At 45.6% G+C, this 26638-nt stretch overlaps 1 protein-coding gene across 1 annotated transcript in view; it reads right to left on the bottom strand.

Moving 5' to 3' along the window:
- Window positions 1-26638, bottom strand: part of GALNT17 (polypeptide N-acetylgalactosaminyltransferase 17) — a 399836-nt gene that overhangs the window by 97414 nt on the left and 275784 nt on the right. The window contains exon 6 of the mRNA XM_012764068.3: window positions 7290-7407. Coding sequence (XP_012619522.1) covers window positions 7290-7407 — 118 coding nt within the window. The remainder of the gene's footprint in view (window positions 1-7289; window positions 7408-26638) is intronic.

The raw sequence follows: 26638 nt of genomic DNA, 5'->3' as shown, positions 1-26638 counted from the left end.
GTCTAATTGCTTCATTTCCTTTAAATCTCTTCAAGGGAGGTAAGTCACCAATACTTGAGACTATCATCTATCTACCTGTCTATCTTATACACCTATCATCTATCTATCCTTTAACAATCTACCTACCTCATCTATCTATCTATCTATCTATCTATCTATCTATCTATCTATCTATCTATCATCTGTGTATCCTACGTGTCATCTGTCTACCTACCTAATCTATCTTATCTATTTTATCTATCTTATCTATCATCTGTCTATGTAACTACCATCTATCATCTGTCTAAAACATCCACAGTAGTCCTTAGGAAAAAGTCAAATTCTTGCTGACAAATCCTCATAGTCTACACCCACCCAGTGTGCAGTGCTACATCTAACAGGTTTTCCTCTCCCCTCCTCTGCTCCAGCCATCCTGGAACTCCCAAAATTCCTAGAATACATTTACTCTCCAGAATTCCGAATTTTTGCATGTCCTTTTCTCTCTTCCTAAAGTATTCTTACTTGCATACCTCCTTCTCTGTCTGTCTAAACTAGACTAGTTTTTAAAGTCTTAAACTTAGGGAGGCTCTTCCTGACTCCCTAGACTAAGTTGTCTTTCCTTACTATATTTTCCCACAACATCACCCTATCCTGTCTTTTCATATTTATCACATTGGTAATTATTTGTTCAATGAATGGTATTTCTGCCTGACCATAAATTTTATGGAGATAGAGACCCCATCTACTGACTGTGGTGTGCCCAGTGGCAGTGCCTGCTTGGGTAGAGGGGCACTCACCAAGTCTCCATTATAATGAAAAGCATTCAGTTGAACTGTCTGCCACCTACAATGTATGTAACTTCTAGTCTATGAAATCTCAAGGCCTACTCTATACCTGAAAAAGACCAGGAACTTTGCTCAAACTGTATCACAGATATACTCTAACTCTGCACTGTGAAGACATTCACATAGCCAAAGATGACCTCCTTCAGATCAGGCCTTGGATCAAACCATGACCAATGTCAGCAGCAGAGGGGAGAACCAAGGACTTATGCAATCTAAGGGTCAAGGAAACAAAACAGAACTGATGGTCTGGTTCCCTTTGGGAACAGCCATTATCTAAATCACAACATTCAATGGATGCTGCAAACCTGAGCCCCCAGAGTTCACAGTGTGTGACGAAGGTCATGGGATGCTTTTGGACATCAGGGCTCTTGTTGCCAGGGTCACAGACAGGACAGGGGGAATCTGCCCTGGTTACCCTGGGTGCCAGGTAATGAGTTCCAAAAACCATGGAGGGGAGGCTGGGGTGTGGGTGTGATGGCAGTCAGCAGGCCTTGTCAGAGATAACTGCAGATAGGTAGGCAGAGAAAAACTAAGAACAAGAGACAGGGCCACGTTGAAAAGAAGTGGTGACAGTGGACATCCTTGTCTTGTTCCAGTTCTTAGAAGGAATGCTTTCAACTTTTTCCCATTCAATATGATGCTGGCTTTGGGTTTGTCATATATGGCTTTTCTGATTTTAAGATATGTTTCTTCTACATATAGTTTGTTGAGGGTTTTTATCATGAAAGGGTGCTGAATTTTGTCAAATACTTTTTCTGCATCTATTTTAAAAAGAAGAAGAAGAAAAGAGATGGGGCCAAGAGACCAGTGTGAGTAGGGAATGCCGTGTTCATCTGAGGGCCTGGGGCTTTGGCCACCTGGGGTGGCCCAGTGGTTTCTAAACAATCCCTCTGAAGGAGGCAAGACTTCAAATCTACTGCTGGGATGATCCCTGAGCCTGTGGAAGGCCCTGCAGGTCTTCAGAGCTCTGAGCTTGAGTGGGCTGAGCTGGGCCAGCTGGCAGGGTGCCAACCTTGGGCTTACCTGGGTCCTGAAATGGCATCACAGCTCCTCAGGGACATTGTGAGCTGTGTAACCAGCAGGTAAGGCATCCAGGTTAAATTCTGCTTTTTAAGAAAGTTATTTTTACCCTATGCACATTAAAATACACCTGTTCTTTGCCCATGACTTGCCATGACATAGCCCAGCCAACACAGACTCAGAGTCTGAATGCCCTACTGGTGACTGTCGCAGAGCCTGGGGGACCCCAGCAAACAGACCCCCTGCAAAGCCTGTACCAAGAAAGACCCTGAGACTGGGCCTGAGTACCCAGAAACTCTCTTATAGACTTACCTCCAGGATGGGCTGTTAGTCTCACAAATACTTTAACCACAATGCACACACACAGGAATTCTGCCTTTTATTCAGTCCTTGGAGTTCCTTATGAAGCTAAGACATTTTTTGACAGTTTGAGGATCTGAAAGTATCTTTCTATCATCTCCCTTTAAAAATGGTTGCCCCAAAGGGCTCAGCAGTCTGGGGTATAAGCCTTTTATACAAGGGTTCAGAAGAAGAGAATGCTTTTCTTCTCAAATTGACTGATATATTGGACAAGTCTGAAACCATCTGATTTTACTTCATTTAAAAGCAATCTACCTAGCCTTCTCTCCCTGGAGAATTTTTTTTCTCTTAACATTTAGACATGTTACTATAATATGCCTTGTTAATAGTTTCTGATGAATGTTACTCAGAACAAGATGAAACCTTGCAATTTCTAATCTCATTTATTTTCTCAATTCTGGAAAGCTTTTTTTTTCCTCTTTACTGTATCGATTATTTTGGCCACAGACAAGCTGACTTTTATCCAAGCAACAGCCTTAGAGTCAACTCTGCTATTCTTTCTTCCCGAACTTTCTGTTCAGATATTTACTTGCTGAGGATGGAATTTAAAAAATAACAAAAAAGTTCAGAGTATAGTTAGAAAGATAGCAAATGAACCTATTTTGGGGGGATGAAAAAATCACAAAGAAAAGGCATTGTTCTAATATTCCAATGTCTCCATTTAACTAAAGCATAGGCTTTTGTGTCATTTCTTATAGATAAATTTGTATATGTAAATGTACATGTGTACACTACATGAAAATTATGCGTGTGTTTGGACATGTTTACATAAAGCTCTGATTTTATTTTTCAAGCAGCGAAGATGCTTTCCTAAGATTGCAATTTATTATTCAACTAATTTGTGCTCTGACCAGTATAAAATAGCACAAAATGAAAGAAGAAGGAATAATCTGTAAGACAAACCACCTTATATACATTATTTTATTTAAAAGGGAGCCCTGTCATCAGGAACCTTGCAGTCACCTGGTTGAGCTGCCTGCCTATGAAGGTAATGGAAGTAGATGCTGGTATCTCAGGGGCCTGGCTGTGCAGGCTGCAGTGAGGAGAAAGGACTCACTGTGGGCCCACGGTGGCCACAGAGGAGCACCAGGAGGACAGTCTGGAAAGAGGTGGACTCTCACCTGGGCTCCTTTGTGATAAAGGCATGTATTTGCTGGGAAGCTGGCTGAGCCCAGGTGTAGACTAATAACAGCCTCACCTGGTGGGCTTGTTAAACACAGGAGGCTTGACCCCGAGCCAGAGTTTCTGATTCAGTAGATCTGGGATGGGGCCCAAGAATCTGCATTTGCAACAAGTTCCCAGGTGATATTGAGGCTGCTGGTTGGGGACCACATCATGGGAACCATAGAACACTGTGTTGATCTTGAACCCAGGCCTTGGCTTTCCTGGAACCAACAGAACCCAATTCCCATTTTAATAATTGGCAGATTGGGATTCTTGAGCCCAGGAGTTCCAGGCTGCAGTGACCTATGATCATGCCACTGTGCTCCAGCCTGGGTGACAGAGGGAGACCCTGTCGCAGAAAACTAAGGCTTATGTCGAGTCAGCTCACAGCTTGCAGGAGGTAAGAGGCAAAAACATCTCTAGCATGGATGCTGGGCGTGGCGGGGAGTACAATCAGAGCAGGTAACCAATCACTCGAGGGTGATGCCCATGACGCCCCAGTTGCATCCGACACTCTGCTAAAGACATGCCCCAAGCAGCAAGTGGAGCTAAACTGTCGTGGAGAAGGCAAAGCCAGGGAGCAACACTGGGGACAGACTCTGCCCTCCAGCCCCTCAATAAGGAGTCAGGAGAGAGGCTGTACCCTCCAGCTGGTGGTACAGGGGTCTTGGTGCACAGGGCTGTGCTGCAGGGGTAGAAGCAACGGGCTCCCTCCCTCCCTCAGGGATGGGAAACAGTCACAGAGTCCTGCCTGCCATGGTGTTACCACCACCACCACCCGGCCCGCAGAGCCTCCCACCCAGACCTTTCCCGCTAGGTCGCTGCAAAGTAAGGTGAATATCGTTTCTGGATCTAATGTATAGCACAGAGGCAATAGTTAACAATGTGGTATTTTATAATTTTCTTTTCTTTTCTTTTTTTTTTTTTTGAGATTGGATCTTACTGTGTTGCTTTGGCTGGAGTGCAGTGGCACAATCATGGCTCATCGCGGCTTCAAACTCCTGGGCTCAAGGGATCCTCCTGCTTCAGCCTCCTAAGTAGCTGGAACTATAGGCGTGCACCACCATGCCTGGCTAATTTTTTTAAGTTTTTGTGGAAACAGGTGTTGCCCAGGCTGGTCTTGAACTCCTGGCCTCAAACAATCCTCCTGCCTCAGCTTCCCAAGTAGCTGGGATTACAGGTGTGAGCCACTGCTTTGTGTACTTCTAAGTTGCTAACAGGATAGATCTTGGATGAAATCTCATCCCCCTCCCCCACTCACAGTGGCAAGTCGACAGAGGTAATGGATGTGTCCATTAGCTTGATCATGGTGATCAATTCACAAAGTGTGTGTATACCAAAACATCATGTCGTCCACCTTAAATATGCCAATAATCTCAACGAAGCCTTAAAATAAAATAAATCTATAAGTATATTAAAAAAAAGAAAGCAAATGCTTTTGTGAGTGTGGGGAGACAAATATCTTCTCCCTAGTGAGCCTCAAGGATGGGTTCTGCTGTCACAGCCTCCTCTGTTGCCCCCAGAGGCAATCAAGTCTGGGAGGGGCCCTCTGTCCCTGATAATTCCTCCACCTGTACTTCCCCCTCTGCATGGACAGGGCTCCCCACCACCCCCCTTGCTGCCCTCTCCTCTGCTGGGGTCAATGTGCCTTTCACTGGCTTCCTTCTTGTAGCACAGAGAGATCTTCAAGTCGCTCTTGTTTTCAAAACAAAATTAAAAGTAAATTAAAGCTTCACTCTTCCAGGCTGGGCTTCCTTTGGCTCCTTTCTCTCCCAGATAAGTACCCCGGACAAGCTGTTTAGACTCGTACATTCTCCCCCTCCATTTAGCCATCAGCTCGTTCCATTTCCACTTATCTCCCCAACACCCCCCAACCCACCCCGCTCCATCACTTCTCCTCACGTTGGATTCCCCAGACAGTTATCCCATCACTAGTCTAACCAAGACCTATGAGCCCCATGCCAGGCATGGTTCTGTACACTTGGGATGTGAGGGTGAATCAAACAAAGATCTGAGCCCCACAGAGCTTGCAATCTATCGAGGGGAAGGGAGAGAAAAACGATACACATAAAAAATAAGTAAATGCTGTCATACGTTAGGAATTGACGATTGCTAAGGAAAAAAGAAGCAGGAAGGCCCAGGAATAATGAGGAGATGGGAGCAGGTGGAAATGTAAGTTGCAGGCCGAGGATGGACATGCTGGGTCCAGATCTTTTCCTTTCATTAAATTCAAAAAGGAGGAATGGCACATATATTAGCTGTGACCACGGGCTTTTGAATTGCTGGGCTTTACAAAGAAATCCCATGCAAATCCCACTGAGGCAAGAACCCAGCCTGGAGTTGCAAGCTCAGGAAGAAGAAGAGTCTGCAGTCTTCAAAAGGGTGTGATTTTGGGATCCAGGGAAGGTCCCCATGGCCCCCTTCACTCGTGCGACTTGGACATGATGGGGTGCAAAGCCTCTCATTGCACACACACAGCTCAAGTGTAGATGAGGGGCCGATGGGGTGACTTAAAGCTGTTGAGCAGTCAGGAATAAGCCAGTGAAATCGGACACGAGAGCGGGCTTGGCTCTGACTGGTGTAGGGGTTCCCCGCCCAGTACCTGCCCAGGTAGAATAAAAACCAGAGTGTGGCAGGGGAGGACAGAAGAAGTTCAATGAACTTTCAGCCTCACAGCGGTGTCCTGAGTTGTTTCCAACAAGCCTGCTCCCGGGGCCCACGTATGCAGAGATTCAGAACAGGAGGCAGCGGACACAGAGACCCCAGCCTGGGTCCCCCTCCAGCATCGTCACAGTATTGGGGAAGACGCCCCCAGCAGGAGAAGCAAGTCCACTGTTAAGTGGTCACTGGTGTTAAAGCAAAACATGATGCAACGACACTTGTTCAAGCACAGCAAGGCAGACATTATTTAGGACCATCGTGATAGGTACAAGGACCACACAATGGGGTCTTGCAGTGGGGAAGAGGGACTGGCTCTACTAGGAATGCAGCATGGGCAGGTACGAATTTATAGCAAAGGAGCAGTGTGGGGTGTGTGGATGGAAAATTACTCAGAGGAAACATCAGGGATAAGGAAGATTCTGGCTAAACCGACCTGGCAGGGTTCTTTCTGCAGACAGGCCAGGGTGACCACACATCACCCGGGGAACGGTGGAGGATGAGGAACCTGATCAGAACTCGAGGGTGAGGGCTTCTTGCTAAAACTGGATTTTATAAGGAAGTGTATAGACAAGTACAGTAGAAGGTTCAGGAGCCTGACTAAAGTTTGGTCAAGCAGAGAATCTTGGTCACGAGGTACTAAGGAATTCCCCCATTTTTTGCTGGGATTCATTTGTCTGAAGTCTAAAATGAAAAGGTTGTGATGCACCAGTGGTTTCCAACTTTTATTTTTTTACAGTGGAATTGGTTTTTTTTCCAAATGAAATCTTAAGCAGAACCCAGGCTATAAAATCTATCACGGTGGAGCCGATCAGGGCTGGGGGCACCATCCTCCCCTAGAAGCATTTCTGAGAAAAAGGGGGGTCCCTGGAACATGTTTCCCTCCTCTAGCATCTTATGAGTCTATGATGTGCACGAACCATCAAAATACATAGGATGGAAATATTAATCTAAGGAGATCACTTAATTTTAAGAAAAATTTAAGGACAGAACAATACTGGATGGCTGGGAATGAAACTTTCCAGCTAATGCACAAAAGCACGAAGCAAATTGGCCATCCTCAAAGAGAGGAGAGCCCAGGCTCCATGTTTAAGGAGGGTGACAATGACAATGCTACTTGAGCATCCCCCCAAGAGTGGGGGTGGGGCAAATGAATCTGTCATTTATCCGCTGTAAGAAGCTTTAGATACACCTTAAGGACGACTAAGAAGCTATGCTCACAAACATGAACACATCAAGAGGGAGAGACTCCAGGTCACAAACCTTGATTCCAAGTTCGATGTTTTCTCCTCCGTACACATCCATCCCAGGGTCCAGAAGACCGATTTCACCGAAGAACTTCCTGTTGACCACGAAGGAGCAGCCGATCATGGCCGGTGTCCTGCAGGAGGGACAAAGAAGGGAAGCTCATTGAGATGTCAGCACCAGAGGCCTTCCCGTAGGCACCGCCCTGGTAGGCGCTGGGTTCCAACCGGCAAATCACTTCCCTGAACCCCCTCAATCCCCACACCTCCACAAGGCGACATTGTAGCTTTAGAACCACCAGGGGAGCCCAAGTGTTTAGGGATGACCTGGCTCCTTCATAGACCGGATGAGGTCTGGTCTCACGTGTCACATGGTGTCTGCACACATAGGCAGAGGTTCTCCCTGCACTCTGGGGACAGCTGAGTGGCAGGTAGGATGGGGGTCCATGGGAAGTCTCAAAGAAGCCCAGAGGTTAGGAATAAGAGAAGTCCACTCCCTACCCCAGGAAGGAGCGATCTAGCAAGCTGGGAGCACGAAGGGAAACTGGGCAGAGAAAGCTCACGTGCAAGAGCTCTGATCTCCATGTTCTGGTGGGAGAATGTGGATCAGAGTGGGGGTCTTTAGAGAAGGGAGAAAACTCAGAGAGGAGACCACAGGTTGCCCAAAGGTACCAATCATAAACGACAGAGAGACGACCTCAGCCCACAGAGAGGGGCTCTGGGCAGGAGAGATGAAAAGATCATCTACAGGATGACCACAAAGGTTATTATTATATTTTTGTATATATTGTCCCCTTGATTATTTATTTTGGGGTAGGATAAAGGCACAAGTCGACTCCATGGAAATCAGCAACAAAAGCCACATGAGGCAACAACACACCAATATATGTGCAGGGATGGACGAAATGGTGCATGAATGCACCAAGTTCACTGCAATTTTTACGATACATGGAGCCATGCATTGCTAATGAGGGGCAACACAATGATATATATTACAAATTGTATCACAGTGTGTATTGTTGTGTAGTATCAATAAAGCTTTTATTATGTCTTTTTGCTTGTGTCTCTAGACTGTATACATACCCTTATATAACGAATTCATTCAGCAAGTATTTTCTTAGCATCTACCATATCTAAGGCATTGTGCTGATGCTGTAGTGAGTAGAGAAACACAATACACCTTCCTTCAAGCAACTAAAAGTGAATATGATAACAGTATAACGACTATCATTACTATTATTGCAACCATTTATTGAGTAATTACTGTCTCAACACAGGGTGCAAAGAACTTTCCATGCACATCTCATGTCAGCACCTCCACAGCCCTGGGAAGGAGGTAGAACCTCTGCATTGAACAGCTGAGGCACATGGAGATCAAGTGACCTTCCTGAGTCACAGACGAGAACTCAGCACCGGTCTAGCTTTAAAGCCCTTGATTTTAGCCCTTATACTTTACTGCACTCTTCAGAAAAGGCTCCAGGGAGAAGCTGGCAAACACCCACGCTGCCAAAGGCCAGGAACGCAGTTAAGATGCTTTCCTGGGCAAAAGAGACATCTCACACAGGGGGCCCATTGAAATGCCACTGGGTCCACCAGGAAGCTATTAGGTGGAATTCTTTTGAGCAGAATTGTGGACTGTAGTCTCAGACTCTCATGAGCTCATTCTGATTTCTAACATGACTTTGACCTTGATGTCCAGATCTCTGACTCCATGGAATGCCCCTGGGGACCCACGTGCTGAACCTGTGGTGGGCACACTGGAAATGCACAATGCCTAGAGCTGAAAGCTGGAGCTGCCACTGAAAACTGCAATTGTGTTAAGTCAACAAAGCACTGTGGATCCCGTTAAATCTCTACCGAGCACTGTTGTGTGGATTAAGCAAGACAAGATATGCAATATGCCCAGTGCACAGAGCAGGAGCTCAGAAAGAAATGTGCCTTTGCCATCTTTCAGGGAGGCTCTGCCATGTGTTTCCAGAAATCTCATGTCAATCATACCCATGTGCACAGGGCACTGCCTCTGCTGCTGTCATGGAGCCACCCCAGACTGTAGTAGGGCCAGCCATGGCTTTCACAGTCAGTCATTTCCTCCCAGCCCTCAGTCCCTCCTAGAGAAGCAGCCTGACCCCTAGCCTGGAAAAGCACTATGTGAGCCCATCCCCTGGCCTCAGTTAATCGAACCAGAAATGAGCACGGATCCCAAACCAGGTTAATACAATTCTGTTCCTTCTGAAACATGGAATGGGGACAGTGGGGGCAGCTAGAGCTCGATGGTCTCACACATCTGCAGGGCTCGGGCCCCCACCCTGGAGCAGCGCTGGTGGCTCCTGTGCACAGGGATGACTGAGCAGGAGGAGGAGGCAGGTGTACAGTGGAGAAGTGAGCCCAGGTGGGTGTGCGGAGGGACTGGCCTCCTGGGGACCTTGGCTTCCCATCTGCTCAGAGGCCTGGCTCGGATCTCTGCCCGTAGGTCACAGGATAGTACCCTGCATCTTCGCAATAGTCTTTCTCAACTTAAGTGTTAGGCAGGTTTCTAGTTTTTGCACCTAACCAAATGGTGATGATGATATATGCTGCCCTCTCCTACTTATGAGCCAGAGCAAAAAAGAAAAAAGAAAATAAAATAAAAACTTTATTACACAGCCAGAAGAGGCAAACTGCAGGGAAGATTCATTCTGGAAGAGCTAATGGCAGGGCCCACCCGAGTCATGGACACATGTTAGTGACACTTGTGCCAGGAGGTAGGAGGAGCATCCCTGAATCAGCAGAGAAGGAGGGGACAGGGAGACGGCCCTGGTGTTAACTCTGTTTTCTAGAGAGCAATTGTGGGCACATCAAGAAATTCTGGTGAGTTAGAACAATCTCCCAAATGTGCAACATTGACAAGCACGTGCAGTTAGGACCCTGTGGCAAGAGTCTCTGCATTCTGACCCCTTGAAGGCAAGCAGGGCAGTTAAAGTCACAGGGAGCAGTGGGAAGACACACTCTCAAAGGGGTGGCTTTGGGCACAGCCCCGCGGGTGAAAACAATGCTTCCCAGAGACTGGTCCACACCCGCCTGCATCAGTATCACCCCGATAACTTCTTAGAAAACACAGATTCCGGGTTCAGCCCAGAACCACGGAATTGGATTTACAGGGTGGGACGCATTGTACCAGTGGGGCCATCCTGCAGAATCTTCTCCCCCACCAGATGGTCAGGGCCCTGCCTGTGAGCAGAGAAGCTATCCCCGTCATTTCTCTTGGTATTTCCAGGAGCCGGTGCCTGGCAGGATTTACTGAATACTGGCGAATCAATGAATGAGCACGACAGAGCTGGGTGTGAGGATGCCTGACGGGGAAGGGTCCAGGATGCATTAAGGACCAGTGGACAGCACCGTGACGTGCTCCAGCCAGGGGTGGAATGAAGGAAGGAGGGAAGGGGGACCCCTTTGTCACCTCCACTGTGGAGGGCATAAGACAGGCTGCTTCTTCCTTCCCGATCCCTCTCAGATTGCTCTCTGGGTACCATCTTTCCTTGTTGAGCAGCCGGATGGTTTAGTATAACTTAGTTTTATCTGGATGCTATGTTTCCATTGTGTGTGGTAAAAAGAGAAGACGTCACAGTCTTGCCCTGGGTCCTCTCTCTGCTGGAACAGCCCTGTTCAGCGTGTTCCCTCAGGCTCTCTGTCAGAAGTCCTGGAATTCTCACAATAGGATTGCGGGTCCCCTCAATACCTCCTCATTAAAACCAGGCCAGGGCAGGTCAGCTGCCTAGACGGGCACGAGGGCCCACAGGAGGCCACAGCAAACCAGGGCTCTGTCAGCATCCTAGGGGGCCCACTGGAGCCTGAAGACAAAGGGGTAGGAGGCTGGTCCTCGTGCAGTGGGGAGGTGGAACTGTTGGTGTCACCTGAAAAGGTCCCCTGAAAGGTCACGGTCAAACTCAGCCATGGTGTCATGAAGAGCCTGACAGAGTGTGGAAAGGAGAGGCTGGAACTGCCCCAGGTGGTGGCCTTCCCTGGCAGCAGAAGCAAAGGCCACAGTCCTGCAAACCCCAGGGCTCCTCTGGGGCCCTCCCCATAGCACAGGGGGCAGGCAGGGCTCCCGGCAGGTGGCTGATGTCCAACTGGTGAATGTCGTGGAGCCTAATAATTAAAAGACATATCCTCACTCAATTCAGGCCAGCCAGTGTTGCTGGTGAGCTCTGTGGGTGACTGCTTTGAATTCTGGAACTACAGGCTTGCACTGGTAATGAGATCTGTCCCATCTGGGACCTGCCGTGTGGGTGGCAGGTTAGCCAGCTGCATCTCCACGATCAGCAAATCAAGAGCAAAGCTCGGCCCCACTTCCCCTCGGAGGCGTCCTCGCCACCTGCACAGCCATGCCAGCCGCTGCTGACGGCGCTCAGGGACTGATGAGATCCAGGGACGAGAGCCTACCGCCTCATTCTTCAAACTCAACTGCAATCGCTACCATTAGTGCAAACATTTCAATTCAAAATCATTCAAAAATGATAATCATATTAAGGGATCTGCCAAAGCCTAATAGCTCCATTACAGAGGAGAAGAACAGAAATTAAAAATAATCACTTTTATTGTTGCGGTTACACAAATATATGCGACACACACAGAGGTTCCAGCTGAGAGAGAGAAGAGCAAAGGAGGAGACCGGGAGGAGAGGGTGGCAGCTCCAGGAACCTCAACGCTTCCTTGGCTTCAGGGCTTTCTCTCTTCCCAGACAAGGGGCCCAGCTGCATTCTAGATTGTTCCCTTCCTCAGCACCTTCCAGTGCTTCCCTGTTCTCTTCTGAATGAAGTGCACGTTCTGCCTGGGCATTTCAGCCCCCTCAGTCCCCTTCTACATAACAGACTCTAGGGCTACAAGGGACCGTTCATCGTTCATGAAATATGTGCCAACTTATGCTTCGCACTTCCCTTCCCTGAAATGTCCTCCATGAGACCAACTCCACCTATCCAAATCCCAACCCTCTTCCAAACAAAATTTTTTATTTTTGAAAAATAATTAATTTTACATTACAAGAAAGAGTACATATCCCTTACAGAAAATCATCCTCGACAATATAAGAAAACAAAACATCATTGCATTCTCTAACCATATGCACCCGACTCTCCAATTACCACCCCCATCTTTCCAGCTCACTTCCTCAAGTACCCCCGATCCCCCATCCTCCTACCCTGCTGGGACCTCCAATCCCTTGGCCCCACCACCTACACAGTGGACGTCCCGGCTTAAAGCCATGGTCGGATGTTGTCACTGGTGTTGTCACCAGAGTGCCCCGGTGTCCCCTCCTTTGTTGTCCTCAGCTGGCAAAATCCCAATGCTGGTGAACTCGACGCTCCGCCTACCCCACGCCTCCACTGCACAGCTGGACACAGCTGGAGACACGTGTAACCCCATGGCTGATTTCACTTTAAATTCAGGATCGTGAGTGTCTAGGGGACCTCCAGTGCTGCCCTTCGATCAGACTCAGGCCAGGGTGCCTCCACTCTCACTCTTCTAGAAGCTCCCCACACCTTCTTCTCCCTGCTCAAACCTCCAAGCCCTCCTACGTCTTCCTCGCAGTCAACTGAGAGCTTGTTTTCTGCTTCCGTAAGAACACAGCACGCCAGAGAGAACGGCCACACCCCCACATCCACCGTCTCGCTAGCATCTGCCCCATGCATGCGCTCAGCGCAGGCTGCACCTCCACCCCAGCACGGGATCCGGTCCCCGTACTGCTCCAGGGCCTCATGGCAATGCCCCTCCCCCAAACACGCTGCAGCACTGCGAGCATCTCACATGGCCCACAGAGCGCCCCACCCCACTTCCCTCTCAGTTGCCCTCTCCTTGCTTTTTGCTCCCCCTGCCACCTTCTGGGCAGTCATCTAGCCATCTGTGACTCAGTTTCTCCTTCCACAAATTTGGCTAAGTTCTCTTCCCTGACTCCCTAATAGGATTGTGGTGAGAATTGGATGAGATCACAAAAATAGAAGTGCTTTATTCATGGCAATGTCCTCAACACATGCGAGTTGTTATCAAGAACTTTAAGGACAGGGGAGGGATGCAGGACTTGGGGGGTGGAGGCAGGCTGGGGAGGGAGGAGCTGGTGAGGAAGGATCTGGCACATGGTGTTGCTCCAGGGAACAGTTCAGGTCTGGAGTGAAATGTGCAGAGGAGGCCTGAGCTCCCGGAGGAAAGGGAAGGGAGAAAGTCTGGGCCCGGTGGCACCGAGATGTACAGTGTGTGTGTGTGGGTGGGTGTGGGGGGTACTGGGCAGGTGTGAAAACACCCCAAGGGGTAGTGTGGGGCAGTCCAAGTGTCCCCAAGAGAAATGCCTGTGCAGCTGGCAGTGGAGGGGCTGAGGGACACCTGCCCTCGGATGGCCCAACCTGTCCTCAGTCCTTAGGTCCCCTCTCTCAGCTCCCACTGTGTGCAGACTGTGGGTGAAAGTCCATCTGCCCTAGCACCTGTGCCACTCTGAAGGCCTTATCGTCGTGTGCAAACGAAGGTTTCTGAGTAGAGGTCACATGTACTCGTTCATTTGTTAATCCGGTCAGCAAACCCAGGAGGCAATCCAGGAAACCGTCTTTAGACACATTCCAAGCATTTGCAGATATCAAACACTGTATTTTTTGCTGTTCCTTAGTAAAAACAGTTTGTGGTCGAAGCCATGGTGACTCCAGGGTGTATGCCAGTGGGTGAAGCTCTCAGTGTGGGAAGAGCAGGCTCCAGTGGTGGAAGGGAAAGAAGGAGCCAGAAGCTGGAGACTCTGCTGATCCGAGGTCTGCAGATTAGGGGACATTCTGTCTTCAGATGGAAGCCTTTCTGGAAGCTTCTTCCACCTGCTCCTCACTCCCCTGTTCAACGGCGGCTCCTTCCCGGGAGCGCAGCACGTGCGGCTGGCTGGTCTGCCTGTTGGGTACAGGTGCTGGTGTCTGACCCTTGCTCTGTCCTGCCACCTGCCACCTCTTGCCACTCTCCAAGACCCCAGCAACTCTGGCCTCTCGTCCCTGATAGCCAGGTCTCCAAGTTCTTGTCAGGCTGGTAGTTCTTGACCAAGGACCAGGCGCCAATGCCACTTTCTCTCTCATCGTTCCTGCTGGCCTCCCATGTGAGGACTTGCTGCTTTCCTCTGAACACCTGCCATGTTCTTTGGTCTTAGCTCTGCTTGGTCTCTTTGCAGAGTACCTTTTCATTCTAGGGCCCCGTTTGGAGAAAAAGCATATAAAACTCGACTCCATCCCCGGAGTTGTCTTTGTATGAGTTGATGTCTGCAAATCATGCTCTCAGGATATAATCAGCACTGCGTATTTGGGGCAGTGCTGTCAATGTCACTGGCAACAGGTAGACAGTGTGGCTGATCAAAATTCACTGATTTCAGTGCATTTTGCTATGTTATCGCCTACCATGAATTCCTTCACACCATTTCCTAATACACTAAACACATGCCTCATGTGGGTGTGGCCCTTCTGTTACCTGCTGGCACAGGTGCTGGTATGCCAAGGTGACCAAAGACAGGGCAGGGGACAGGGAGGAGAACTGGGCAGGAGCACGTCCCTTGGGCCAACAGCGCCCTGTACTGAGCACCACCGTGCGTCTGATGCCACATTAGGACAATTCCTAATTATTTCTAATCCTCAAAGCAGCTCTGCTCAGTAGATATTATTAGCCCCATTTTCTGGCTGAGGAAACTAAGGCTCAGAGGTTAAGTAAACTGGCCAAGCATGGATACACGCAAGTGAGTGCAGAGCCAGGGGCAACCTGGGGCGTCTGACCCTCCCCGCCTCCCAGGTACCCTTCTGCCTCCCAGACCAGATCATCTAAAACTGGCAGCAGCTAAGATCTCCCGCGCTGGGTGAAATAAGTGGTCCCACTTTGAAGATTTCTGGGAGCTTGCAGCTGCTAAACACTAAAAATATAATTTTGGGGAAGGAGTTGGCTGGCTTGAATAGAATTCTCAACTGGCACAGTACAGTAATTTAATACTCAGAGTTGCCTCTGCCATACATATAAATACCAAAAGGGTAAGTATGGCTGCCTTTTTAAAAATCAAACGCCGTATTCAGCACACAAATATCTCACCAGAAAATAGGACCCAAAGGCCAGTGCTTTGCTGTTAAACGGAGGTAGTGCTTTCACCTTTGTTTCTGAAAAGATAATTCTCGCTGAAACAACTTCCTCCAGATTGGGAAGTGAACTGTCTGGGTATTAAGAGCCTTTTCTTTTGGAGGATGAAGGAAATGCTCATCTCTCCGGGGTGTGATTTTTCACAGATGCAGAAAATGCCAGGGGGGATGAAGTTGCCAGTCCCAAATACGTTTCCTTGGCTGACTGATTTTTGCCTGGGCTTGTTTTATTAAAACAAAGACCATATCGAAATTCTCCAGTAAGATGTTTCCTATGAGCAATTTTCCAAATATAATACTTTTGCTCTTTGCTAATCATATTTCATTTAAGCTTGGAGAACCTGCTTTGCAAATAAGTCTCCGAAGAGTATTTTTGTAAAAGCACAATGTTTTTTAAGGAGTGGGAACATATTAAGCCATTATCAGCCATCGACACTTTAAATATATACAGTATATATATATATACATATATATATTTTTTTACAGTGTCTGGTTAGCTATCTTGTGAGATGAGATATGGTTGAGTGAATATTTTGGAAAGAGAAAATGAGAAAAAGTCTAAGAAAGGCATCAGCAAACTATACTGCCTGTTTTTGTCTGTCCAGAGAGCTAAGAATGTCTTTTGCAGACGAACATTTATAACCCATTTGATGATGGGAACACTAACTTTGAGCCCCTGTGAGGCAAGATGTTACCTTTTCCCCAGTAGAAATTCAAGTATTCTCACTAGTAGACCTGGATATTGTAATTATTATTATCACATTTTGAATTTTTTCAATAAAATATTTATGTGAATTGGTTTTTGCTGTTGTTTATGAGTACCAATATGATATCCTTGATTTTTTCTCTTGGCTCAAGAAGTCTAAAATATTTACTACCCAGCCTTTTAAAGAAAAATTTTGCCCACTCATGTTCTAGAACATGAAGCCCTGGAGGGGAGTGCAGACTTGTGGTCCATGTGCTGGGGCATTGGCAGGAAGATGACTTTGAAAGGACAGATGGGAGATTGGTGGGGGGAGACTTGAAAGAAATCAGCCTCACCTGTGAATGGGGTGAGGTGGGGAGCAGTAATCACCCGCCAGCTTCTAGGGCTGCTATCAGAACAACTTTGACAACTGGCTTTGGGCTGCACTGAGAACACATTAGGCTGGCAACACAAACAGCCAAACAGCGTTATGCAAAGAAAGGAAGAGGACTCAGATTCGTGCATGGTGGAGAATTTTTCTGAGAATGTTTTACAACATCCTATATCAGTGCAGGCACTGCAGGATGAAATGAAATTAAAAGTAAGTGAGTGAGAATAAGAGGACAAAGAACAAGATAAGATGATGCCAAGGGTAAATTTAGCGAACAAAATGCAGGCTTTGATGTACTATATACTTAATAAAGGTGGACCACAAATTCAGCTCTAAGCTCTTTTATACCCACTGCAGACAGGATCACTGGATTGATCTACAATGTCTAAAAGACTTTTTACAGAGAGGCATGGCTATGTGACCACTAAGACCCCAGAAATTTTTCTGCTGTGACTTGATAAACGGTCTCCTTGCAACACCACTTCAGTAAAAACAATGAGGACTGAGCTTTGATCTTTTCCTTTTGTCCAAATTCCTTTCTAAGGGGGCCTGGTGAGTCACATCTACAAATGATAAAATCTTACTAAACAGGTTTTGTTAACCCAGTATGATGTGGTTTACTTCCCAACCTGATTCTGGTGAAAGATAGAAGACCCTTATCTTAATTCAAGCATTCCTTTCCACTGACTCCTGGTCTTTCAGACAGAGCCTTATTCTTTCAGCCAATTATCAACCAAAAAATCCCTAAACCCACCTATGACTTGTAAGCTCCCACTTCGAGATGTCCTGTTTTTTCAAGCCAAGCCAATGTATGTCTTCTATGTATTGATTTATGACTTCATCTGTAATTCCTATCTCCCTGAGATGTATAAAACTGAACTGTAACCCAACCACAGCGAGTCCACTTGCTCACGGCTTCTTGGCTGTGGCTCGGGGCCATGGTCCTCAAATTAAGCTCAGAATAAACCTCTTTAAATTATTTTACAGAGTTTTAGCTTCTTTTCTGTTGACAACAAGATCCACAAATCTGATTTTTAAAACACTCTTCAGCACTGGCCCACAGAGTTGACCCAAGGACAATTGGATGAAAGCAGTTGTATTTAGGACCAAAATGAGGTCCAAGGAAGAACATAGCGTTCCAATGGCCTTGCTTATTTAAGCACTACATTAGCAGTAAAATAGCTGTAATAAAAGTCGTCAAATAAAATAAGAATTTACTGTGAAAATGTACGAGTGAGCTCTTCTAGTCTGGATTAGCCATTTCATCCAGAGGCAGTTGTAGCCTTGAGCTGGGTTAAGATAGTCAGAGCTGGGATGAAAAAAAGCAAGAAAAGATGAAACTTTTCTGTTGTGACTATAAACAAACTCCTGGAGCTAACTTCTGAAATGACAGTCTCCAAGCCAGGATTTCAAGTGCATGAGCTGTGGGCCAGAGAGAAAAGCATCTTCTAAATTCTGAAAGCTTCTGTGGAAACATTAAGGACAGCAGCCGGGTGCAGCCAGGCAATGGAGGCCGTGCCAAGGCCATGGGTCTCCAGGCTGGCTCACTGCAGCATCATCTGGGGACTTGTGCTCGGGCTCCGTCCCAGATACTCTGATTCAAGTGATCTACAATCATATTTGAATCTAGAATGCAACCAGGGTTGAGAACCACTGACATATGGAATGTTTCAAACCCAATAAGAGGCTAATTCTTCCTGGATTGGGGATAAAGTCTACAGAGAGAGAGGAGACAGACAAAAGGGAAGTGGGAGAGTTTTAGACTCACTGAACAGCTCAGGTTGGAATTCAGGGAATGGGGAGAGAAATCCTGCACTCAGACTTTGCTTCTTGCCCAGCACTCTGGGGTGGAGAGTGGAGAGTGGTGGGGGGAGGTGAATATCTAGCAGAAGTAGCCCAGGCAGTGGAGCAGAAATGGCAGAGAGAGGACCTAAAATGCCCACAGCCAGCTCCTGGCACTCAGGAAATCCGGAAGTTATTGCGTATCCCAGGGGCAGCGGGGGCAAAAGGCTGAACAGGCTGGTTCACCAGAGAATTCAGGAGACAAGAGGGTACAGAATGGTTGGATATCCTGCTAGAAGTTCAGGACCAGGGCCAAGGACATCATCTGGGAATACAGAGGGGACAAAACTTTCAAGATTAGGAGATGTGAGATAAGTCAGCAGAAGCCAGAAAGTTCCCAGAGGACAGTGTACAGCCCAGACACCTCTCTCATCACCATGAGGCTGTGAACTAAAATAAAATCTTAAGCCCCTCTTCTTGCCCCAGGGGACCCCAGAAATACCCTAAAGCTCAGCTGATGGCCACAAGGAGGGAGGTCAGATAGGCCTCATCATGCCCCCTTCTCTTCTTGGAGATGTCCTTTGTAATTGCAAGACGAAGCTTGAACCACACCTGTAGGTCTTCAATTTACCCAGCAGATTTTGTGAGTCTGAGTCTATGTCCAATGACTTGTCTCTTATTAACAGACTTCCTTATCTTAACTTAAAACATTCCAGGGCTTTAGATAAAGTTTCATTTCTTTAACCAATTACAAATCAAAGAATCTTTAAACCCACCTATAACCTGTAAGCCCCGGCTCCAAGATGTCCTGCCTTTTTGGGCCAAACCAATGTAGACCTTCCATGTATAGATTTATGTGTAATTCCTGTCTCCCTGAAATGCATAAATCCAAACTGTAACCCAACCACAAGGAGTCTACTTGCTAAAGGCTCCTTGGGCATGGCTCCGACACATAGTCCTTACACTTGGCTCAGAATAAACCTCTTTAAATTATTGGGCAGAGTTTGGGTTATTTTCTGTTAACCAGGCAGTGCTGACTCCCCCTTGCTCCTAGGAGCTATTCAAGAGGGGAGATGGGAGAAGGGGAACCTCCAAGGGGAAAGAGCAGCCGGTACAAAGCACAGTCTGTCAAAATCCCAATTTAACGGAGCACTTGTCCTGAAAGAGACAGAGTGCTCAACTGGAAGAAACTGAGTTACCTTGGAACAAAAAGATTCATTTTCTTTTCCATCATCATTGAAAATGAAGACTAGAGAGCAAGTTGGATTCAAATTTAGAAAAATAAAGTCACCATTTTTCACATCTGACTTGCAACTAAAATTTAAAATGTGATAAAGGCTTTGGAGCACTGTAAAAGAATAGAATAATGGACTCTGAGACACCAATAGATAACTAGGAGGAAAAAAAAGAATAAGGATTCACACAGGAGAAATAACTTTGCTAGAAAGTAATTTGGAAATCTGTCTCATGAGTCTTGAAAATATACATATCTTAGACCTAGAAATTCTACTCCTAGGAATTTATTCTAAAGAATAATAATGATTTCTGCCTCTAAGAATGTCAGATTATGTAATCTGGAACAATTCCACAGCTCAAAACAACTAATGAAGATGGATAAATTTTTTAAAATCTTAATGAAACCATTAAAGATGAACAAATGGAAGTTATTGGGTTGTGATCTGGCTGAGACTGGAGTGGAGAGACAGAAAGAAGCCCAGCATTGGGTTCGCTTCTACCCTGAGGTGTGTCCCAGTACACAAAAGGAGTACTGAGAGGCTGACTTGCGTTTCTAACAAACTCAAAGAGTCCAGAGTCAGGCTTCAGTGCCAACCAGTGATGGGCAACTTGGTAAACCACCCTCCATTTTAGGCTAAAACACTGAAGGTCTGTTGCTAAGAGTGATTGTAACCTAGAAATCAACCTGACCTCCCACAGACTGCAAGCCCACTTCATTTCCTCTGGGTGGCCCCGAGAAACTCAAGCTTGAATTTAGATTAAGGGGATCGGGGGCTGTGAGCACTCCCATGCTCCTGGCAGAAGTAAATAAAAATTCTCACTAGAAACACATAACATCTCCCTAGGTTTCAAATTCATTCAATAAAGTAATTTTTTCAAATATAGTATCAAACATAATCAAAGACAATCAAAAGCATCAGGAGTCAAGAGGCCAAAAGTCTGATTGATAGAAATAACAGACAACAAAAAGGGAGGCAGAGGACTTCCAGATATTGGAACTATTAGACTTACTGCAAAACATCTATGTTTACTGTGTTTAAGGAGACAAAAAACAAATGAAAAATTTTGGCAAGAAACTGGAAATTATAAAAAGTGGCAGCATGTTTGAAAAAGGAAAAGCAGAAAAATCTAGAATCAAAAAGTTCAGTAACTAAAATTAAGAACTCAATGGATAGTTCAATAGCAGATTAGACACAGCTAAAGATGGTATTACTAAACTAGAAGATAAGTCATATAAGTCTGAAAAAGCTAAGAATCAAGATCGCAGCTTCATCCAGAATGAAGAACAGAGAGACAAGATGAAAAAATGCATAAAAGAAGGTATGCAATATAGAGAATAAAATGATAAAGTCTGACATAGGTTTGTGAAATCCCAGAGGAGAGGAGCTAAAAAGGCAATATTATTATAGAAAAGGTAACAGATGAGAATGTCCCAGAATTGAGGAAAGACATCAGCCCACATATTCAAGAAGCCCAATAAATCTCAAGAAGAACAAATAAAAATAAATCCAAACCTAGAAGCACCATCGTGAAATTTTATAAAACAAAGACAAAATCTTATAAGCAGATGGGGGGAAGAAAAAAATCAGAGACTTAAAAAAATTGTATAAGAATTTTAATCAAAACATTATTGATCTCAATGAAAAACTAAAAATCTTCTGAATTTCCATCATTGTTGTTCTCAATTTCAAATCAGGGCAGGAATCATCTGAGCTAGTAGTTGTTTTGTACATAGCACATTCTAATTATTCTGTCTTTAAAGTATGTTGGGTTTTGTGCACTGAACAGCAGGCAGGAGATGGTTTTATGTTGAAGTATGGTTAAACAGTGTCAGAATATAGTTGAGAAAGTCATATACTCTTTTCTGGATACTTCTGCAGAGAAAGTCTACCAAGCTTTCCCCCTGAACTTCCTTTTCAGAAGTTCCTTCCCATAAGACCCATGAAACAAGATGGGATTCTTTTTCCTCCAAAATTCTTCCAGGGGTTTGGCATGTGCCCATTCCCTCCTGGGCCTGGCATAGACCAAAGCTGGGATAACAGAAAAGGGCTTTTTTCTAATACAACTCAAGGAGAAAAAAGAAATAAAGACTCTTTTGGTATAATAAGACTCACATAAAGTCTTATTATTGTAATAGGATTTATATTTAGATCTTTCCTAATGGTGCCTTATAGATGCCCCCCTTCATCACCTCCTTGACCCACATAGGTCTAATAGCCTCTGGAATGCCATTCAGGAAACAAATCAACGAAAGAGCACGTGTCCAGAAGGACAGGCAGCCCTGGTCAAGGTGACCTGCAATGGAATATCAGCAAGACCAGCTGAAACACGGACTGCATCATCCCTGCCCTCCCAATGGACAAAACACATGTAATTAAGCACAACTCTACAGGAACAGGGCTTTTGCTACCTTTTTCTTGAAAGCATTCCTTTCTAAAGGTGTCTGCTCTGAGGAAGAAGAGACGGGACACTGATTTTAAGCACAATGACACCAGCTGGCTCTGCCTTGAAACACCATCCCATGCCCAAAATGCTTTCTCTCAGCCACCTCCAAGAGCAAAGGCAACAGCCTTTCAAAGTCACTCCTGCATTCAAACATTTTCACCACGTCCCCAACACCTACCTAATGGATTCCAAACTCCTGGGGCAACATTCAAGGCTCACTGAGATCTGGCCCCTTCCTACCTCTGCAGATTCCTTTTCTGCAAACTCAAATGCTGAGAGCCATTTGTGCTTCTTCCCCCAGGTTTAGGCCACCCAGCCCACTCAACGCAAGTCCTTATATTAATATTTTATGGGGCCAACTTCAGCCCTGCTGCGTCCCCTCCAATCAGCACGGTGGTCGTCAGCAAAGGGCAGGTGTACAAGACAAAGTCTGGGAGAAACCAAGTGCAAGGTTGCAAGGGTCCTGCCCCAGTGGCGTCACACAGGACACACTTAGTTCCCCAGCAAGGAGCTGTGACATGTGCAAAATGTTGTCTGCTAGAAAAGCTCATGAGAGACTCAGTACCCAGGGATTCTACCAGAAGGGGGATTAGGTCGGTACCATCTGCCTAGCATGAACCCAAATTCCAGTCTCCCCGAAGGAAAGCAGGTGCGTAGCATAAGCCAGACTGTTTGCACATATAGCACAAGGAGCCACTCTTATCAGAAATCCAAGTTCCTAGATGTCAGCCAAGGGCCAATCTTATAAACAGGCCTTTTCGATCTCATGTGAAGAGTTTCTACCACACACACACACACACACACTCACACACACACTCACACACACTCTCACACACACTCACACACAAAATGCCACCACCAACAGACCCCAAACCCCAAAGGGCCCAAGGAAACTTTTGGAGGTGACAGATATGTTTATTGCCTTGATTGTGGTGTTGGGTTCATGGGTGCATGGATATGTCCAAACTCATCCAAATACATACATTAAACATGTGCAGTTTATTGTACATCAGTTATAGCTCAATAAAGCTGTTTTTATTTTATTTTTTTTAAAGGAAGGAGTGGTTAGGCCTGCCATGTTAACTCTTTTCAGCACATAATCTGATATAGACCATATAACACCCCAGCAGGGCCATTTTTCCCTTCCCATCTGTGGTGGATTCCACGCTGCCAAAGCTTGTCTGTTTTATGTAACCTGTGTAGGATGCAAGTAGGAAGTAATACCCTTGTAGATGGGGAAGGGAAAGGCTGAGAAGTTGCTTGCTCCCAAGTTGCTGAGATAATGACTGGGAAAGCTACACCCTATGGCCAGGCAGTTTCCTCCCTCTTCCCAAAGAATGGAATGGTGGCAACGTCCCATGGTAACAAGGCCAAACCTATATAACCCACTGCAATGTAAAAAGGCATAAAATAAGTTGCTGTCATTGTCATTTGAGAATAGAGCAATACAGGAATGCATCTCAACCACTTCAGAAAACAAAATGATGGGCAAAGCTCCCACCTTTGAACTTCTAACTCTTCCACATTACTCTCAACTAAACCAATTACCAGAATATTAGCGCTCTAAGTGTCCTTAAGAAATCACCAAGTACAACTCATTTCTTTATTTGAAAAATAAGGAAAACAATTAGTTTAAGTCCCTACTGCATATGGCTAATAACCTATTGTTTAGAAAAGACTAGAGAATGGTAATAAAAGTCATTACATGAGATAGCTTTTATTGTGCTTTCTTTATTGTGAGAAAATTGCTTTCAATATCAATGAAAACACTAACAGCCCCTCCTCTTTCAGCTGAAGCCTGGGACGAGCTCTATGGTTGAGACAGAATTTGAGAAAAAGACAAAGATAAAAATAAAACTCTCAGCATTTCTGCTGTTTAAAGGCAGGCAAATTTACCCAAATGTGGACAGAGCGGACACATGAGTTTCTGGGAGGCCCGTGATGAAGTACGTACGGTTCCCCACCCCAGTGCTCCCATGACTCAGTCTTTTTGGGTCTGAGATTCGTCAACTCTAAAGTGGGGACACCAAAAATAGCTACCACGTGTGGATGGCTTCCCCTATGGTGGGTCCAAGGCCACGAGCTTCACATGCATTTATGATCTCATCTGATTCTCACAGCAACGCTTTCAGTGGAGTAATGGGACCCTACTTAGCAAATTTGGAACACTGAAGTTCAGAAGGGTTGAGTGCCTTGCTCTAACACAGCCAAGAAGACACAAACTGGGTCTCCTCGACTTTTCAGCATGGTGATCACGCAGGCTGCCTGCATTCAGAAAATCAACTTGAAACGTAAATCACAAAGAAACACAAGGAAACCTGCCTGTCTCCGCTTGAGCACTGGGCATTAAAAAAAGTGTCCTCTGAGAATTCATAATAACTTGGCCCTAAGAGGGTTTGAGATTTCAATTTACATTAGTTGCAGAGACAGGAACCACCAAACCTAGAATACATGAAGAGCAGTCCTGCACGATGACACTTAGGAGAGATCAGCAAAAGCAAAGGCAAAACCTTGCTGGGGCATCCACGTTCAATCCAGAATTCCAGAGCTGACGCTCCACTGAAGATGATCTCATACTTGAAAATTACAAACATATGAGGAAACAATCCGCCATGACTAAGACTCAGAACATACAATAGGAGTAGAACCTCCAAGAACTTCAGATAACAGAACTATCATAGACCATAAAATAAGAATGCTCAAAATGTCTAAAAAGATGAAAATAGGAGTCAGAAACATAAGAACAAAATCCTATGAAAAATAAACACGCAGATGTGAAAAATAACCAAACAAAACTTCTAGAAATGAAAAATATAGCCGTTAGAATCTAAAACACAGCAGACAAATCAAATAGCAGATTAAACCTAGCTGAAGAGGAAAGCAGAGGCAACGAAGGGATAGATTCCATGAATATTACTCTTAGTGCACATAAAGAGATGGAAAATATGAAAAAGAGGTTAAGATTTATGAAAGTTGAATTCTGTTATGCAAATACTGGCCAGCAAGCCACTAGAACCTTGCCAATTTCTCCCTGTTGCCAACACTATAGGTAATTACTAAATGCTCTACATTCGAGTAATTTATAAATAAAGCTTTCAAGGTTAATTTATCTAATTCATTTGATCCTCAAAAAAAAATATCCATGTGATGTGGGTGCAGGTGTTAAATTACTCATCTGACAGATAAAAAAATGGAAGCTCAAGGAAGAGTTAAGGAACTTGCACAAAATCACAGAGCTCATCAATGATGAAGGTGAAAATCAGAGGGAATCTTTAGAATCCGAGTCTTCCCTCTGCTGCACGCCCCTTCTTGATGGAGAGTCACCTTGATGAAAGGGAGACTAATGCAGAAAACTTCTAGAAGTTAACTCGATTCTCTGCAGTGTGAAGTCAACTACACCCCCAGAAACAGACTCTCCTTCCTGGGTTTTGGAGAGCCCCCTCTGTCGGGTTAGGTGGACCCATAGCTGCAGAGGATGAAACAAAAGACAAGACTGGCTTCCAAAAAGGGCAGATTGCCGGCTGCAGCCAGTTCCCAGAAACTCCTACCACTCTGGACTTTATCATGGTCGGGGGAAGGAATAACAATGCATCATTCATTTCCTCCAAATTTTAGGGAAAAATAACTTGGGTGGAGACTATGTCAGGGTCAATTCCACAGGCAGGGCACGAGAGGGGACACATACTCTCAATTACGGGTTACTGAAACTCTTTGACCGAAGGACAAGGAAAAACAAAATTCTTTTGGAGCCCACTCTCTTTGTAAAAGGTCAAGCATTTTTCCCCCCTCTAAATACAGAAACAAATTTCTCAAGCTTCCTGCTTCCTGTGAGAAACCCTCCCACACAAAACAGCCTTGATTTCTATAGTCTCATAGCTCAAATTTATAAGTTATTGGGATTCAACACATCTGCCAGGTGGGATCTTAAATCTGATGAGGCTCCGGATTCATTAACCTTGGCAGAAGGAGTCTGGGTAAATCTGCTTTCAAAATATCTGCTGTATATTTTAATTCTCAAAAGGGTGAGGAAAGTAGAATGCAGATCTCTGTATCCTGATCCAGCGACATCCTTGACACTTTCGGTCACCTTCTCAAGATTATCATTATCTCTTATCGAAGAGGAATGACTTCTGGAGTCGCAAAGCGATCACCGGCAAAGGCAAGCGGGGTCTCCCTCCTCTGTACTCTAGGCGAGCTTTTCCCTCCCCTCTCGGGCATTTATTGCTTTCTACCTCATATTGCAATTATTCACCTACGTGATCTAGTTCTCCTGCTCTAAAAATGTGCCTATGTTTTATTCCCCTTTTTGTATCATCACCAGCATTTAACACAATGTCTTCCACTTAGTAAGTGCTCTATAAATATTTGTTGGGTAGCGAATGAATGAATGGGCCTGATTTGGACATTAATTCTTCAGCAACTGTTCTGCTTAAAGAAATCTCTGAAAAGGGCCTCCATGTGTATTCTTAAGAGAGCTGCAATAATTCAGAAAGAGATGATGTGCAAGTTACCGAATGGTCCTATTTACAATTATTAAATAGGTTTTCCTTTTTTTTTTTCTCATTTCAGATTTGCAGCTGGAATTCATAGCAAGATGCTCCAGCTCCAGCTCCTGTCTCCTTGCACTGTCAGGAGTTGGAAAAGGTGGCACAGTGGCCACATGGCACAGGAAGAAGGGGGACTCTGAAGGGAAACTAGTTGGGGGTGGGGGCAGAAGAATTCTT

The sequence above is a fragment of the Microcebus murinus genome, chromosome 19 (genome assembly GCF_040939455.1).
Source record: "Microcebus murinus isolate Inina chromosome 19, M.murinus_Inina_mat1.0, whole genome shotgun sequence".
In the NCBI taxonomy this organism is placed as follows: domain Eukaryota; kingdom Metazoa; phylum Chordata; class Mammalia; order Primates; family Cheirogaleidae; genus Microcebus; species Microcebus murinus.
Note: the sequence above shows the minus strand (reverse complement) of the source record. Positions and strands in the feature narration are given on the sequence as shown.